Raw genomic sequence first — 18,699 nt, forward strand, 5'->3', positions numbered from 1 at the left:
ATGGGGTGTGTTTGTGTTTTAAGAGAAAAGTGATAACAGGAGGCGAGGGGTAGCAGGTGAAATAGAGGTGTGTGAGAGTGTGCGGTTATTGCCGTTATTTGTACATGCAGGGGTAACAGATGGCCAGGAAAATTGTGGGTGTGTATCTGTGCCCGTGTGTATTTGAGCCAGGGGATAAAGGGGATAAAGGCACTAAGCCAGTATTACAGACAATTTAGATTTTTTGGCCATATCATGGGTATGAAATATATATACTGTACCTGTAAATGACAGTGAAAAGGTACACAGTTTTGTCTTGCATTATATGAACATATTTTATGTGCCATAGTGATCTAAGTTTAAAATAACCAGATTACATATACATCTGTATAAAGTTCTTGTTGGATTACTCATAAAAGGAAATGTTATTATTACTTTTTGCTTACACTTTACACATTAGTATACATGTGCATACTGTATGCTTGATATCACTTACAGACCAAAGTATTCAAATTAGAAAAAGTTCCTTTAGTGTTTTACAGTTTCAAATTGACGAAAAAACCCTGCCCACATGTTGGATACTCTACATATTTATTCAGTTTTCTCTATTTATCCAAAATGTATAATTCCCATATGGCCAGTCATAAACTAACACAGAGATCTACTGTCTTCCTACTAGTCGACTAGAGTGGACCGTGTCACAGTGGGGAGGATACCTGGAGAGTGCTGCCCAGCTGCGGTGCTGGATGGAGGCTGTAGAGAGGGAAGTGTGTGCCCCTCTCACCCCCCAGCCAGGGCCCAGAGAAAAGGCCTCCCAGCTAGAGAGACTCAGAGCCCTGCTGGCTGATCTTGAAGACCACCAGGTGGCGCTGTCCAGTCTGGAAGAAAAAGCCAGAGAACTGTTCAAGAAGACTGGTGATGCCAGCTTTAATCATTGTGCCCGCACCCAGCTGCAGGTGCAGTTTGATGACCTCACAGCCTTGGTGGAGGTACAACTTTATCTTTCAGTATATTTTGTGAAAAATCTTGAAACTTCTGAGCTTACCAAACTATTTTATTAATATTATGAACTACTGACGTGTTTTATTTAAGGGTCATTGTTGACAGTTTTTGTCCATTGTCTTTGTCTGTAGGAGAGAGTACGTCTAGCGCAGGCCGTGGTGTTGGAACACCAAGAATACCTGGAGGCTGTTAGGGAGCTCACTGATTGGCTAATGACTGCTGGAGAGGAGCTACATCATTGGTCTGATACATCAGGAGACTCTGCCTCAATCAAAAAGAAACTGTCAGAAGTGAGGGTAAGGCAGGGTGTCAACATACAAAAAAATCCCCTTGTTGATGCTGGCTGACACTCCTTTTGTTTTCTTTGTATGCACTTTTGTCAAGAAACAAATTCCAAATGTGACAAATCCAATAGTGTACCACATCTGACAGGTGACAAGCCTATTGTGCTGTAGAGGTCTGCTGTTTTTTTAATTAATTTGATATTATTGTCAAAGCAAAGGAAATTGTTTTATTTGAACTTAATCTATTTAAAATAAAATGTGCATCTCCATGTTAACATATTTTGGACCATTTGAGACAACAGTCTCTTCACAAGGTCTATTAGCAGCTTTTCTGGAGTTTTCAATATTTCACATAATCTTTACCACCAGATGGAGTTTGTCCAGTTGTCATGGAATTCCAATTTACATTTTTTTTGTGAGCACTTTCAAGGACTGAGATTCTGCTGAACTTTAAAGTTAATTTATGATTGATTACTAATGTATTCTACTTTGGACCATGTGTGTAAAATGTTGTGATAATTGTAACATTTTTAAGCAGTCACTAATTACATGTGCATTGAAGTAGTATTACACCTATACGTATCAGTATTCCACACCATAAGTGTACATGAGAATAATACTCCAACCCAATGTCAGGGTACAATATCTATTTTTATTTTGAGGTACTTATCTTTCTCTGAAACAACTCTGCTATCAGTTTAAGTTATAGGCATGCCTCAAGGACATGTTGTGTGTTGGTGAAACATCCAGTTTATATGTTGCTAAGGTAACTGATTGGTAAATTATCTGAACCCATCTAATCTTAATGGACTCCTGCTATGAAGAAGGGCAAACTATGTGGGGAATTGGAATTGGTTCATAGTTTGTTCCCATATCACAGCCAAATATCTCAATCTCTCCTGGCACATTTTACTACCACTAAGTTGGTCTATTACCGTGTAAAAAAGGCAAAAGGGTGGAGCGGTGCAATTAATGCCTAAGCTTTTCCCTGTTCAATAATTCTGCAATTACAGAGGAGAGAAATATGTGAGGAGATATTGATTTGCATTTAAATTTCACACATGGGCCCTAATTATCACATTATAAATGTGTGTTTGTTGTGTGTTTGTAGAGCCATGGTGTGAAGCATTTCAGTAGAAGAGGAAATATAATTTGTTGTATACACAAGCTAGTTGCACCATTTTCCATTCCCATTTGTGATCTCAAGGTTAATGTTCATAACCTTACTCTCACATAAAAATGATTAGCTGCCGTTTTCTTTTTCTTTTTCTTTTCCTCCATCAGCTCATTGCTATCACATCAACTCAAGTGTTTGCTTTTCACACCCTCTGCCTTTCAAGTGCTACCTTCCCCACACAGAATGAGAGATGGAGGCTGAGAGTGATGGAGGCAAAGGATGAAATTAGTAATAGTGAGAGAATACTGAGATCGCAAAATAGAGGACATCAGAACTAATGCTTCAAAGATAGAATGAAAGAGATTAAGACAGAAAGTGATTGAGCAGTAGCCTGATGAAGTCTATGTAGGCAGCTTTAAATAGAATCAAAGGTTGCCGTTTCCGTAGCCACAGTTTCCGTAGCAACTTTGTCTCCCATTTACCTCCCCATCTCTTCAGGAGCGCGTGGAGTGTCGGCTACTAGAGGGCCGAGAGCGCCTCAGCAGGGTGCGTCGGAGCGCAGCGTCGACAGCGGAGCACACGGCAGCGGGTGGTTGCGAGGCCATGGACCGACAGCTGGGGGCGCTGTCCCAAGCTCTGGAGCAATGGGAGGGGGCAGCCCTGAGGGCCAGGGACGGCCTGGAGGGGGCCCTGGCCGCTGCTGCAGCTTCAGAAGAGGAATATGACCGTCTGACTGCCCGGCTGGAGGTCGAGTTGAAAGAGCTGGATGGACGGCTAAGGGGGTGGAGCCAGGAGCTGATTAAAGCTGAAAGGCGGAGCAACAGCGAGGAAGCAGTGGAGGGATGGCAGCTGGCTAAGGTATAGTAGCATCAGATTTGAATAAATAGCAGCTTAACGTCTAAATTATTGACTGTTCATCTGCTCACAATAGTTTATTCAAAAAAAATAAAATAACAAAAACTCTTCTGTTCGACTGAGATTTGGGTTGGTGAACTGTGATGTGTAAAAAGCTGACAGTGGCTACTGTGCAGCACCATACTATGTTAATTTTAGAGAAGGTGATTAGCATTGTTTAACGGAAAGTACACACACACACACACACACACACACACACACACACACACACATATACACCCTGTGCAGACATACATCCTCTGCATTCAGCTATGCTTTCTCTGTTGGTAATTATCCATTCTATTTGTAAATCCTAAAAACAGATTAGTTTGTAAATCAGCTTTACTGGGATGACGAATGAGTGACAGCTACAATCCCATCAGTTTCCCTTGTTTTCTTCTCATTCTGTCTTCTGTCCCCTGTACCCCTCCCCCTTTTGTTAATTTTTGCCATTATTTTCCACTATCTCTCCCTCCCAAACATTTTCCCTTTCAATTCCTTGCCCTTTCTGTAGTTTGACTTGTTTGAACTGAAGTGAACTGTGATTTCTTTCCAGACTGCAGGGATTGTTTCTTACCCCCAATTTCCACCGGTTGCGGAACGTCTGCGGATCCGCTCCGGAACGGCGGCGGAGACAATAGGTTACCATTAAAGTCAATGTGTGTATTTTCACTGACTGCGGAACGGCTGCGTTCCGACTCCGGCACAGCTCCGGCGATCCGCAGCCCTCCAGAGCAGATACGCAGATTTGCCGGATGCCGGAGAGCTCCGCAGCAATTCAGCACACGGCGGATAGTGCGGAACAGGAAGTCGAGCACAGAAACAAAATAAAACATCCGGTTAATTTTTAAAATAAAATACACCGTGCTCACCGGGGATCATATTTCCCTGCACTACACCTTGAAAACAGCTCAGAGTTGTTTCCCCTCTACTCCTCTGGATGGAAAAAAAATGTAGTTGGTTTTGTGGTTCTATTCTACATGAATTCGCGAGATCTCGTGGGTCCTCGTGACTTCAGCTGTCAGTCATGGCCGCAGCCGTTCCGCAACAAATCTGGACCTGGTGGGTATTGACGGACGGCGGAGCACGGAGCCGACACGTAGCGGAGCCGTTCCGCAACTGGTGGAAATTAGGAGTTAGATGCTCTTGCTCTTCACCTCCCATGATGCTCTCTTAGCATCTGGTATCTAAAAAAGTCATCGTCCTTCCAGTGCTCCGACACATACTCTGGGACAAAATAAATTATCTATTTTTACAGAGATGTTTTACAGAGAAGTAAAACATGCTATACTGAGATTCTACCTGAGACGGTTGCCTTTTTGAAGCATGAGACCACCTTCATGGCCTCCAAGCTCTTAAAGTGTTCAGTTGAATCTTTCAGACCTTTCAGTTTGAGTTCTGCCAATCTGGATAAAGCAAAAAAAGTATTTCACTTTTGTTTATTGCACTAGTTATTTGTGTTAAATTGTTCAGCATTGGCTTTTAGAATAATGGTAGGTTGGAGCACTTCTGTTGCTCCTGATGTCTCTCTAAATTCAAAGGCTTTTGAAAATTAGAAGCTATTTTCTGCAAAAATATGTGCGTGCGTGCGTGCGTGCGTGCATGGCAGAATTTGGCCTACTATAGCGAAAACCACAACAGAGGCAGTTTTGAGTACTTTGCCAGGTGATAATATGTCTGCAGCCAGATAGCAAAATCACGTAGCATCACCACCGTGCAAGATGCAGATACAAAACTTTACAGGTTTGTAGTTGATTTAAGTCAAAGCCAAGTTCAAAGATGGGTATGGTCCGAGCAAGGGTGCTGGCCCCATTTGGCATAGCAGCTGGTGTGATCCCGTCACAAGATGGTCTCTAGAACCCCGCTACGTCTCCAGGACCACATTTGTACATGATGACACACAGACTCACAATACAAGCATCGCTATCGCACAAACCTAAACTGCGATGGGCAGTCTATTCTTCTCTGTTTTTAGATACAGCAGGCAGAGAGCAGCATTCAGTGCTACCAGTGAGCCATCAATAACTTTTGTAGGTGGGCTATCCATTATCTTATTATCATTAATTAATATATTGCCCTTCTGTAGAATAGAAATTACTATTGTGAGTATTATAAAGGGAGAACAATGCTTAAAAACATCTTAATCACAAAAATTGCACTTATCGTCCCTTCATCTCTGCAGTCAAAGAGCTTCCAGAAAATGTTTCACCAATTCCTCACTTACAGGGAAGTTGGAGGGTAGCTTTGAGCAATGTTGGATCATAAAGGGGTTGGCTCCACTAACATCCACATGATGTTTACAGTGTGACAGTTACTCTGTATTGTCAAAGCAATGCCAGCATGTAAACCATCATACTCCTCCTCTGGTGTCTTCAGCCATGCCTTTCTCTGGTTTTGCTCAATTTGGGGCTGTCAAAGAACAGAGGAGGAGTCTTCCCCCTCCTCCGCTTCTCTCTCTCCTCCTCCAGCCTGTTTCCTGTGTCCAGCCTTGTTTTCGTTGCACGCTCGTTTGTGTGCATTTGAACCAATCCTGCATCTGTGAGGGCTGACAGCTGAATTCCACCGGGAGAGAGCGTGAGAGAGGGAGAACGAGAAAAAATGTGTGAGAGGGAATAAGTGCAATGAGTGGGAGGAGGGAGAGAGAAAGAGGAGAGAGGAGGGAAGAGAAAGTATTAGAACGATAGGAGGAGGGAAGGAGAACAGGGAGAAGAGACCAACGGGTCCAGGAGAACAGGGAGGGAGGGTTGTTTATTGGTCATACGTCAGAAAGAGAACGAGCGAGTCAGAGACAGAGAGAGAGAGAGCTTGTACATATTTCATGGGACAGGATTTTATGACTGTGAGGCACGCTGAGGAGAGCGGGAGAACGTTATCCGCAGCTCCTTCCTGCAACACTCCGCGAAGAACAGAAATGCTATTGTACAAGCAGCACTGTGAGTATGTGTTGGTGTGTGTGTGTTTGTGTGTGTGTGTGTGTGTGTGAGAATGTGAGAAGAGCTAAAAAGACGAAGCCAGGGTGTGAATAGGAATGCGAGCACACTTATTGAAGGGTGTCATGCAGATCCGCTGGGTGCTTGTCTCTCCTTGACACACACACACACACACACACACACACACACACACACACACACACACACTGAGCCAGCTGGTGTCTGTTTTGTGTTGTTTAGGATATACTGGAGGGCTTGCAGAGCGCCGAGCCGATGGCAGAGAAGTTGAAAGGCCAACTGAACGACCTGGTGCGATACTCCAGAGACCTGGGCTCACAATCAGACCGGGTCACCGCGCTTATCAAACAGCACAACAGGTGAGAGGAGTCTTTCTGGTTAAGTAAACAGTGAGTAGTGGAAAATACTTTGGTGTTTGTTTTCTTTATTTGGATTTGAAATGAAACTGAGATTTGTTGGCTAAGGCTGGTAACTTCATATTGTGATCTATGGATCTTTAGCAGATTCATATCATGATATGCTCTTACCATGTTTTTATTGAATAATTCAGATCAAGCTTTAATTAAAACTGCTTGATCTAAACAAAATTAGTTAATAAATGTTTTTATTTTATTTTTACACAAAGTTTGGACACGCTTTCTCATTCACTTGAATGGGAAAGCGTGTACAAACTTTTGACTGGTACTGTATATATATATTCTCATGCAGTGCGTAACAGTAGAACATCGCTGCTTTGTATAGTTTCTTTGAATGTTAGTTAGCTTATTTATATGGTTTTGGCATATATTTGCCTCATCCTAATATCTCGGAATATATCTTTAATAACATTGTGGTAAAGATTTCAACCATTTTGCCGAGCCCTGTTATAAACCCAATGGGGAAAGTGCCTTGTACATAATGAGAAAGAAACATGCAAAAAAACAGACCATGCATAACACACTCATTCATTCCAAAGCACAACACTACTGTAGAACCACAATAGAAAAATGGCAGCAGAGTTCTCCCCTCAAAACACCTCCTATGTCTGAGTGTGCTCAGTTTTACAAGCTTATTTGTATTACAAGAGTGTGTGTAGACAAAGGCTAAAGGTGACAGAAAGCACCAGAGCCACCAGTTGCTATGCGACATGTAACCACCCTACCTTCACCTTTGCTTGTTCACTGTCTTTGGTTTAATTATGCAGGACTGAGTGTGATTTGAGGGAAATCAGATACATTTGGATGTTTTTTTCCATGCTGATACATTGCATGCCTTGGTCTATTTACTGAGCTCTAATTGCCTGCTTTTAAGCCCACAAGTGAGCCTGTGTTCATTAAGCGCTCGTTTGTGAACACACCATGCAATAATACCTATTCAAAAGAACAGCAGTGCATCCAAAAGAACATGCATGCATACATACAATCATACATACTCAACACATGAATACACAAGTATAAATGTCTATAGTAGCTCAAATTATCTACTTAATTTCAATGGACGTCATATTAACTTTTTGAGATAATGCAGGGTAGTGTGACAAAGCACTGTGACTCGCATGTATTGGCAGACAACCTGGGTGAAGTCAACTTGTTGGAGATGTTATGGTGGGTAATTGGCTTTGGCTGCTGATTGGCAAAAAAACGGCACCCTTCCTCATTCCTCATATCATTCAGTGGGCTTTTTAGTCTGTAATAGACTTGGCCTGTGTACTCTTTGCACCTGTCCTGCATTAAGCACTGCGGAAAGATGAGCAAGGAGATAGAGAGTGAAAAAAAGAGTCAGAGGAGAGGAGAAAGAGGAGGAAAAGGCAGTTACACCCTGTCCTCTTGCCAGATTGTCTGTCACAGCAGAAAAAAGTGCTTCTGCCGCTCCCATGCCATCCCCTTTTCATGCTCTCATCGCATCATTAAAACTCAGGGGTGTGTGTGTGTGTGTGTGTGTGTGTGTGTGTGTGTGTGTGTGTGTGTTAAAACATGTGTGCGATAGAAGGTGGTGTGTGCTTTTGGACAGGTTAAACAGCTGCGCACCTTGTTTCCCTGCTGTAATCCTTTCCATCACTTCTTCCCGTCTCCCCCCTTTAACCTTCACCTACTCCCCAATATGTATGAAACCCAATGACTCTTTCCCTTTGTTGTCCTACATCTTCCTCATTTGTGTTTTATGCACATTATGCTTTTGCATACTATTAACTGTAAATATTGTTTGTGCAATGTAAGGTATCTTTTTTGCCTGGTCTATAAAGAAAAGTCATTTTACTGGTTGTGTCATGTGAAATCACATAAATTACCTAACATTACAAGGGCCAGTATCCCTAGAAATACCTCCATATTGTACAGTTCTTTTGGTGCAATGCAATAGTGAGTCGAAAGTGTGGATGTCAAGGAGGTGGATGGGAGACAAGAATTGGTGTCCCATCTTAGACCAGCATTTAATGTTTGCAAATCTTTCCCTACATACTATAGTCGCCATGATATTGTAGAAAGTAAGAAGAATAAAAACACTTGTATTGGACATATAACATTTTTGCCATTGAACTTAATTCCGGATTTGTTACAATCGTCCAATATCAACGTTCTTGTCTGCCAATAGGGCTGCATTACTGATTCTTGACCTGTAAAATGTCACTTGCAGTATTGCGGTTCATGGTTTTACTTCCTTTCTGTCTTTATTTATTCCTTCTGCCAGAAATCTTAGCTGTCACTTAAAGAGGAACTTCAAGATTTACATTTTCAGTTTTATTCAACAATCTGTTGAAATCCTTTTTTAAACTGGATACTAAATGTCCTTCACTTTGCTTTAAATACCTATTATTATCAATCTGTATTGTTGATGTGCTTCGTGGTTCCAGCTAAAGATTCTGAAGGATATGTGAACAACAGAAATAATTTTAAGTGTGTAATAATCCCCCCTTAATAATAGGTATAATAATAAGTATCAATTAATTAATTAATTAATTAATTTCCCTTAATTCATCTACCTCATATACTGTACCCCTGTCATATCCTATCCATCTCACCCTCTTACAGCATCAAACTGTCAGCCCTCGTTCTCTCCATCTTGTCACCCCTGTGAACTCTTGCCCCACTCATATGTTGCCTCTCAACCCCCTCCTACGCAGTACCCCTTTACCACCATCCCCCACTCTCCCTCTTTGCCCCAACGCTCATTCCTTCCACCTCACCCACTTTGCCATTTCTCCACCTGCCCGTTTCTCACTCCTGCTCATCTCTTAGGCTTCCCTCTCTCTTTCTCCTTCTCTATAATTTGAGGACAGCATGTATAGTATCTGAGCATCTGCACATGTATCCTCTTTGTTTTGATGAGCACATGGGCAGTAGACAGCAAACACTTCCTCTAGTTGTAACTCCTTTCTTTCTTTGTTCATTTTTCAAGATGGATTTCAACCTGTAAACATGTTCAATCAGTCCTCTCTCTTGTCCCCCAGTCTGAGTCTTCGTGCATCCAGGGAGTGTCAAAATAAGGAGCGCTTGTTGGAACAGAGATTCCGTGCAGCATTGAGAGACTTCCAGCAATGGTTGGTCAATGCCAAAATCAGCACGGCCAAATGCTTTGATGTGCCACAGAGTGTCGCTGAGGCCTCCACCGCTTTGGAGAGGATTCAAGTAAGAGATATCTTTTTCTCCGCTCTTATTTAGAGTGGACAATTGTTAAATTCTTACTGTGTTCTTAAAACATAAAATTGTGGTCATGTGACACCATGGTGTTTTTGCACTGCACATTGCAGATATCACTTGGAAATTAGCCTGTTCAGATATTACTGCTTTTACCCAGTTTTGATTCTCTTTATTGCTGCTTGAAATATAAAGTGTATCACCTCCTGTGCACCAGAGAAAGAAGGACAGGCCTACCAGACACAGAACAGCAAATATACAGATTGAATCACATTTTGTTTTGATATTCAGGGGCACAAAGTAGAAGAATTGATATTTATTTGAATGTCACTGAATATTACTTCCGATCCAGCCTTTTGAGAACCTACATTTTTAATAACTTGCTTTGGTTGCAGGATATGTAATAATATTTATTCATGTCTGACTGCCACCCAGAACGGTCATATTCTTACACTATTGCCCATTAACTAGCTCCAGTGAGACAGTGATGATTTCAGAGCATGTAGCTGTCGATAGTGGAGTTAGGGATGGGTAGTTTATTCACGTACATAAACCAGAATTATTCAGTCTGTTGAGGGAATGAAATCAACAATCTTCTTGTCATAAACCAACTTTGGGCTGTCACTGCTACTTGAGAAGCTCAAATCCTCATATGCTTGGGTACTCTAAATCCACCGTTACAAACACTACAAACTAGTGCTAGCTTTTAATTTCTGGCCATGGATTGGGCAGGCTAAGCAAAGATTGCTACCACAACGAAAATTGCTGAATATGAAATGATGTAATAGTTGAAGAATCAATCCACTTTCATTGGGAGATTGCTCAAGGGGATGTCTGTATTGACATACCCACTGTTGAGTGTCCTCTGGTGGGCTTGTTGGAGTAGCGGGACCTGCTGTAGGCTGCATAAGCTGAAAGTTGGCACATAGCCAAGAGGGATAAGAGAAAGCTCTACAGCAGGGTCTCTGTGCCACTGAAATATCTGTCTCTTTTTCTGAGAAGTCTCATGTCTTTCTCTGAGAAGCTGGCAGGTGAACAGTCTGGCAGCTTCTTTAGAGCACCCCAGGGCCCTGGCCAAGAGTCAGGTGTCAATTAAGGTAGTCCCCACATCCTTGCACCAGACGCTTAATTACCTCTCAGACACCTGACCATGTCCACTACAGGAATTATCATTATCGCTTTGAGCTGAGCTTAAATAGTAAAACGATAATTCTGCACTTATAAAGTGCAGAACTTGATTTTACTCCAACATTTTTATTCAGTGCGGGTAGTACACGTAACACTTAAGTCATTTAATCAACAGTCACATGAAGAGGCAGTTCTGAGTGTCAAAAGAACATAAGGTTACTTGAAGAGATCATTTTCCAAAAGCATGTCAAAGAAGGGAAGTCCTGTGCAGGAGTCTTTGTGTGTGTTCCTTCAGAAGTTTCTAGTGTAGCCTTGAGGATGAGAGGGAATGTCATAGAGTATACGACAGTGAAAGGGGAGAGGAATACAGAGGCGGAGCATCTTTTATTTATTATTGACTTGGTGAGGAATGTGGAACAATGTTTCCACATGGCTGACCTCTAGGAGAGCCAGCGTGGGAGGGGCAGGGGCATCCATTGTGTCACGCTTAATTGGTGGTATATAGTTACATTAGCAGGAGGAGAATGAAAGTAAGTGTGAGAAAAAAACTGAATAAACAGAGAAGAGAGAGAAAATAAAGAGACACGGAGATGAAGAAAGACACACAGACTTCCTATGCTTGTGTGTGGCTGTACTGTATCGTGTGTGTGTGTGTGTGTGTGTGTGTGTGTGTGTGTGTGTGTGTGGAGGCTGAAGCTGTAGTGTGTGTAAGTGATGTGCTGACTGCACAGATGGTGGAGTGGTCCCTGCTGTGCTACTGTCATCGACTCAGCTCTGGGGGTGTGTATATGTGTGTGTGGGTGTGTGTGTGTACATTTTCTGTGGGTGGGTACAGAGGAGCTATGTAAAAACCAACACATTTCAGGCTCACTGTACTGTCCTTATCTGTGATTGCCTGTCTGGGTAAAGACCCTCCTTCGGCCCAGTGCCCACGCATATGGAATTAGTAATTGCTTGGTTTAATTACTGCTTTTGACAGTGTAAAGTGAGATCCTGGGACACTGAAAAAAACAGTTGGCCTTGTAGAGAATGGCCATATTGATTTCAGTTACCCATCAGCCATTGCATCAGAAGTAAAAGATACAAAAAAATTGTGGATTATCATTTAGTCCATTTCTTTTTTTCCTTCTTTCATTTTCACAACCTCCTTCCTTTGTGTGTGTGTTTGTGTTAAATAGTCACAGTTCCTTTGTCTTTGTCTGTGTATCCCCACAGGAGTTCTTGAGTGACAGGGAGCATGGCCAGGCCAGGCTGAGTACAGTAGGAGCCAGTGGGGAGCTGCTGATGGCTGTGGTATCCAAAGACAGAGTGGAGGGAATCAAGGCCAAGGTGGCAAATGCCAGAGAAGACTGGAAGAGCCTGATGAATAACCTGCAGATGAGGGAGGATGCACTCAAGGTTGGTTCAAATTCACTTTTGTTTGGATGCTGCTTTTCTGGCTCTGAAAAAGAAAATTTGAATCTCATAGGGATATACGGTTAAATAGAGATTGAGAACTGTAGAGTTTGGATGTTTAAATGAATGCAGACTTAGTATTTGTATACAGTATTTCTATGTTTGTGTCTGTTTCCCTGTGGTCTACCTCTTTATTAACACTGTTTATGTACAGAGGTTTTATTGTATATACATATAGAGATATCAATATGGATTTGATATGCATCTTAGATCTGACACTAGACTTTATTGAATAAATAATTATATTTTCATCTTATGAACTGAGTTGTATCAGTTTGTGCAAAATCAGTTTATATTAGAACTTATCTAGTTGTATTTTAAAGTTATGTGTCACATTTCCAGAACCTGCAGTCCCAGATGACAGAGTTTGAGGCCAGTGCTGAGCCTCTGCAGAACTGGCTAAACAGCACAGAGGTCAGAGTTCAGGAGAGCAGTGCTCGGCTATATGACCTTCCAGCCAAGAAACAGGAGCTCAGCAAATTACAGGTATTGTGGAGGCCAAACGCATGCTACTCACACAGTTACACCACCCTACTCCGACTGGGGTTCTTTAACCAGCCGATTTTTGATTCCTCACATTATTCATTAACAGCTCTCTTAAAATTACGTTACTTCTTTAATTATTGTGGTTATTCATGGGTCTGTTTCCTAGTATTAACAGTATTTTATAGCTAATGCTTAAGCAATATGTTTCCATAATGTAATCCATTTTCTGTTTAATTGTAATATTTTATACTGAGAGTGTGCCTTTTACAGTTCTCTTCTCAGCTGCTGTCACTGACACTCTCTCATTTCCTCTCTTCACTTAAGTAAACCCTGTTATTATACCATAAATTGAATATTAAGTCGGTATTCCAAGGATACTAAATAGTTGTAGCTCTATAGCAGATATGCATCCCTAAAGTACAGTCCCAAATCAGCTGGGAAAAGAGAAGGACCTAATTACATTTGTCGAGCACCACTGGATCAAAATAGAGCCGCGTCTTGACACAATAGTCAGAGGAAAAGTCCAGAAATCTAATTAATTCTCTTTCTGTCGCAGCTAAAGCGCTGCGTGGCTAAAAGGCCCTTTTCAGGATGTGATAACAGCCTCTGCCATGTCTGACAGAGACAAAAAAGGAAGAGAGGCACAGAGCGTTAAAAAGATAAAACTGACAATAGAGAAAAAATATATCAAGCCCATCTCAAAGCTCTGCCGTTATCGTTGTTGCTATTTTTGTATTTACTCTGTCGCCCACTGTACCGCTTCTCCTCATTGCCTTTTGTCTGGCCCTGCCAGCAATTACATTTCTTCCCCCAGCACCTGAAGTACAATACAAAACATGCAGGCTTCAATGTATGGACCTGTGTTGGCAACCCCCCCCTTGCAGTATTTTATCAGGCATGTCTCCTATCACTGCTCTGAGCTGTTGTGTCTAACCGAATAACCGCATTTCTATTTAAAAATGAACATCAAGAGAAATACTGCTGATGCTGCTTTTTTATGATGTTCTTTCCCCCTCTCTTTATCCATGTATTTTGATGTGCTGTCTGTTCTTGTGACATGTTAACCCAACCTTGTGTCCCTCTTCTGTGCCTCTCACATCTCCCTTCTCTGTCATTGCTGTCATCTTTTTTGTCGTTTCATTTTCCCCTTGACTCAAAATGTTGTTGTGCTTACACACAACCATCCTCTCCAATGTGCTCAATTTCTTCTCTCTCCCAACTGCGCTTACCCACGTCCTACTGCTTTTTCATCTTTATTTCTCCATTTTCCATCTCCTCATCCTGCTTCATACTGGCCCAGTGTATACTAGAGGAGATGGCCAGTCGGGAGGCAGAGCTGGGCAGGCTCAGGGAAAGAGCTCATTGTCTCTGGGAGGGACAAGCTGCCGGCAAGGGCTTCGTCCACCGTGTATCCCAGCTGTCAGCACAGTACCTAGCCCTCAGCAACTTAACCAAGGTAACACCCTGTCCCCCTCCTATCTTGTCCCTTTCCTGAATCTGTGCTTCTGTCTAAGAAATGTTGCAGCATGCTGAAATGTGCCTTGCTTAATCCATGTACTGTGTGAGCTAAAACCCATGGAGCCTTCTGTCCAGCCACTTACTGTTGTTATCTGTTATTTGCTGTGTCATGCATTATTCCCCAGTCGCGCATCAGTCACGGTTGCTGTAATCAGCTTGCCTTGGGTAAAATATTGTGCCCAAGAAAGTCTCAGTATGCACAGTAATTTACCTGAACACAACATTCTATCTTTCACCTCCAAAAGGTCCTCGCGGCTGCAGCCTCATCAACATAAAAAAGGCAGAGGCTGTGGGGCTTATCTTTTATCCACTGAAGCACTTCTAAAATGCCAGAGCTGAAATGTGTCAGTGCTTAAGAATCTGACCTTTTTTTTCATTTTTCTCATTACATTGGTCACACTCTTATGATTAATTTGATACAGCAGAACAAAACAAAACATTACACTGACCGTAAAGCACCATTCTTTTACCTCAGGACAATGAGAGTGCCCCAACAATGATGAATGAGATGTATTTACTTTTCCGGCTAGCTAGTGGAGCGCTATTTTTAGGTCCTCTTCCCTGCCAGACATGGAAACAGGAATGAAATCATTTAAAATTGCCACTTGTAGATTGTTATTGTCGCTCTGCTGGTTGGAAAGTCTGTGGATATGTCTGTGAGGACAAAGAGACAGTAATTTCAAATGCAAACAGAAATATATAAAGACACTGTTGAACCAATTGTGTTCTTAGTTTTCAACACAGTGCTAATCTGATTCTCAGTACCATTGTAAGACATGTGATTACAGTGCTGTGCTCTGATCTCTAAAGGACAAGGCTTCCAGGATTGAACGTATTGTAGGAGAGCACAGCCTCTTCTCTCAGGGCCTGAAAGAGCTCCAGGATTGGGTGTGTGAAGCCCAGAGGGTCCTCAACACCTGCATCTCCACCACCTCTGACAAGAGCGTGTTAGAGGACCGGATGTTACAGCTGGAAGTAAGGAGGGACAAGACGGGTGTGGGATCCCTTAAAGGAATACACCACAATTTTCAGAGATTGGATTATTGGTTAATTTTAGATTAAAAAACTTCAGTGTGTCATGTGGACATTTTCAGTGATTAAAGTGAGAAAATCTCACTTTTAGCAGCTTAACCTAAAAGGTAAATTTTTAAAAAAAAGTTTTGTGTCCAATTTTACCCCTATATCAATCAAGCAATCCTACTTTATTTATATAGCACTTTTCATACATAAAAATGTAGCACAAAGTGCTTCATACAATTCAGACCAAACAGACCAAATTATCACCTGGGACCCATGCTGGGAATATATCCGGAAAACATGTTGCATTCCTTTAGTAGTGTGGAAACCAAAATTAAGATATTTATTTTAGACTTCAGATAGTTATTTTCTGTCTGTTCGTTAACCTGTCTGTAGGCCTTACTGGCTGCTCGTCAGGAGAGGGAGATCCAGCTAAAGATGCTTCTGACGCGGGGAGAAGCAGTCCAGAGGAACACTTCGGCTGAGGGGGTCCCAGTGATTCGCAAACAGATCCAGGACCTCAAAGACTCATGGGACTACTTGCTTTCTGCCTCCATTCAGTGTAAAAGGTTGTGATCATAAACAAATGAATCTGTCAGTCAGTTGATAAATGGGACTGGGAGCTGTCTAGTTTCACTTGATTGATTTCAGTTGGTTAAAAGGTTACTGGTGCAATTAGATCTAAATGCATGTGTACGTTGTCTGTGTGTGTTTTTGTGTTATGTTCCCTGTGTGTTAACATTATTATGTTGCTATAACAGCCAGCTGGAGGGCGCTTTGTCGCAATGGACCAGCTACCAGGAGGACGTGGGTCAGTTTGTGCTGTGGATGGACCGTGTTGAGGAGACACTTTGCTGCTCAGACAGACAGTACTCGGAGATGAGAGACAAGACCGCCAACCTGGGAAAGACCAAGGTATCACAGCTCGCTAATCATGGCTTAAAAAGCCAGACTATATTTTGTAAACTTGTTTTTTGCATTGAGATTAAACCCTACAAAACATCCACTACATCTACAACTGTATGGCCTGTTTTTTTCTATTGCTAGAAGAATGGTAACACTTTTTCTTTTTCTCCACAATGTAAAAATTACTTTTTTCAGTGAATGCTTTACTCTAAACTCATGCAGTTAAACACATTCATACCCCAGAGCCTCCTGGTGGATTTAGATGTACTACACTGAGTGTGTGTATGTGTTCTTATTTCATTCCAGCTTCTCTATGAAGAAGTACTGAGTCACAGCAGTCCTCTGGAGACCATTGCCACAAAGGGATCCAATATGGCTGAACATTACACTACCCAGCAGGAGGTGCAGCAGCTGCAGTGTAGATACAACACCCTCAAAGAAAAGGCCAAGGTACACACAACATATGGTTTAATGTTTTCTTCTGCATACGTTTGAATAATAAATGACTTTTGAGAATATTTCTCTTTATGTTGTTTCATAAATCACTATTTTATTCTAATTATTATATATTATATATATATATATATATATATATATATATATATATATATATATATATTATCTATAATTATTATTCTATTGGACAGTATGACCTGTATGTTGAGCATTTTAGTAACTTCTCTAATAATCATTTTGAATTCATTACTTTTCACTTTCTTGTTTACAAATTTAAAGACAAATTATTTATAGCTTCAGAGTACATCACATACATTTTTGCTTACTGCTCAGAGATATATATATATATATATATATATATATATATATATATGTATATATGTGTGTGTCCAAACTGTTGTTTTGCAGAATGCAGTCAGTAAGGCCAAAGGGCTGGTGCTGGTCCATCAGGAATATCAAAGGGGGTTACATGTATTTGAGGACTGGCTGGAGCAGGAACAAGCCACTCTGGCCTCATTGTCCCATCCAGAGGGAAGCGTGGATACACTAGAGAATACACTGCAACAGCTACAGGTATTAATACTGTGGAGTTTTGTGCATAATATAATTGTCATGAACAGGGAGTGTACAAATGTAAGGGAAAGCTTCCTTGTATCAGTGTGCACACAAGGCATTAGACACCCTGGACTTTTGGTAACTAAACCACTATGAACTCTTCAATCACACTGTTTCTTTGTTGTTCCATTTTTTATTTCCCTTATAGCTCCTACAGGAGCACTGCTCAAATGGCCAGTCTTTGCTTTCCTCTGTACTGACCAGCAGAGAGAGAGTAATTCCCTGGGGTATACCTCAGATCGAGGACCGAGCACTGGACACCGCTCAGCAGGAGTGGGGGGTCTACCAGGGCCGCCTGGAGGAGACACAGACTCAGCTGAGCTCCACACTGACCAGACTGAAGCAGATGGGCCAAAGGTTCCTGAGCCTGGCCCATTGGCTGGAGGAGATGGAGAAGGTCGCAAACATCAGACGTCATCGGCGGTCAGACAGAGGCACCAAGGAGACTCAGCTGAAGAAACTCAAGGTCAGGGAGAAGAGGGAAAGAGCTTTCAATTTTAATAAGATATGTGCTCTTTTTTGGTGCAAGTGATAATGGTTGAAATATCAAAAGGAAGACAGCACACTATATTAATAGCAGCAATGCACTGTTACTGTATTTGAAACACACATTTTAATGCTAATTCTGAAGTATTATTTCTTTCCTGATTAATATTATCCTCTCCTGAAATATTTTCTGCACACCTTTTTCTCTTTCACTGGTATGCACTTACAGTAACAAATAACTTTAGTCAGCAATAACACCTGGTTTTACTGTAGACCACACATTTACTTTAATTTAATATTTTGGACAACAAGAGGAATACTGTAACAAGCAGCTCACCTTTATTCAATACTAATTTTAGGCCCTAAGTAGCTGCTAATTTACTTACTCAAAACACAGCCACAACAATATCCAAGCATATAATAAGATTTTGCCTTCCGAAATAAAAGTTATGCGGCATCCCAGGGTCTTGCACTTTAATGCATCACTTTTACTACTTATGCATACACCACACACAACATGCGTTTGAAAGAAAATAGCAGGGGACAGAATATATCCCTACAGGGTCACCTATCTTTGGAGCACGCTTCCTGCCAGTGTCAGGATGTCAGACAGTCTCAGTAATTTTTCTTCCCTGCATTTAGAAGTTTTCTTTTTACCCCTGTTTGCCCTTTTGTTTCATAACAAAAACATAATTTACAATTAAATCATAAATATTTTTGACTGGATTTCACTAGCATGATGCTAATTCTACATTTTCTATGCCCCTTTTGAACAGGGGTGTCTTGAGGCAGTGATT

The 18,699-nt window shown here is 41.6% G+C and overlaps 1 protein-coding gene across 1 annotated transcript in view; it reads left to right on the plus strand.

The window, feature by feature from the left end:
- LOC118493906 (nesprin-1-like) overlaps nt 1–18,699 on the plus strand; it is a 59,658-nt gene that overhangs the window by 38,893 nt on the left and 2,066 nt on the right. The window contains exons 53-67 of the mRNA XM_035995745.1: nt 659–968; nt 1,113–1,277; nt 2,881–3,240; nt 6,447–6,583; nt 9,649–9,826; nt 12,179–12,361; nt 12,761–12,904; nt 14,205–14,360; nt 15,233–15,397; nt 15,836–16,008; nt 16,201–16,354; nt 16,652–16,795; nt 17,210–17,374; nt 17,565–17,882; nt 18,679–18,699. The exon at nt 18,679–18,699 is cut by the window's right edge and continues 135 nt beyond it. Of these exons, the coding sequence (XP_035851638.1) occupies nt 659–968; nt 1,113–1,277; nt 2,881–3,240; nt 6,447–6,583; nt 9,649–9,826; nt 12,179–12,361; nt 12,761–12,904; nt 14,205–14,360; nt 15,233–15,397; nt 15,836–16,008; nt 16,201–16,354; nt 16,652–16,795; nt 17,210–17,374; nt 17,565–17,882; nt 18,679–18,699 (2,773 nt within the window). The remainder of the gene's footprint in view (nt 1–658; nt 969–1,112; nt 1,278–2,880; nt 3,241–6,446; nt 6,584–9,648; nt 9,827–12,178; nt 12,362–12,760; nt 12,905–14,204; nt 14,361–15,232; nt 15,398–15,835; nt 16,009–16,200; nt 16,355–16,651; nt 16,796–17,209; nt 17,375–17,564; nt 17,883–18,678) is intronic.

Source organism: Sander lucioperca, chromosome 19 (genome assembly GCF_008315115.2).
Source record: "Sander lucioperca isolate FBNREF2018 chromosome 19, SLUC_FBN_1.2, whole genome shotgun sequence".
NCBI classification, from domain to species: Eukaryota; Metazoa; Chordata; class Actinopteri; order Perciformes; family Percidae; genus Sander; species Sander lucioperca.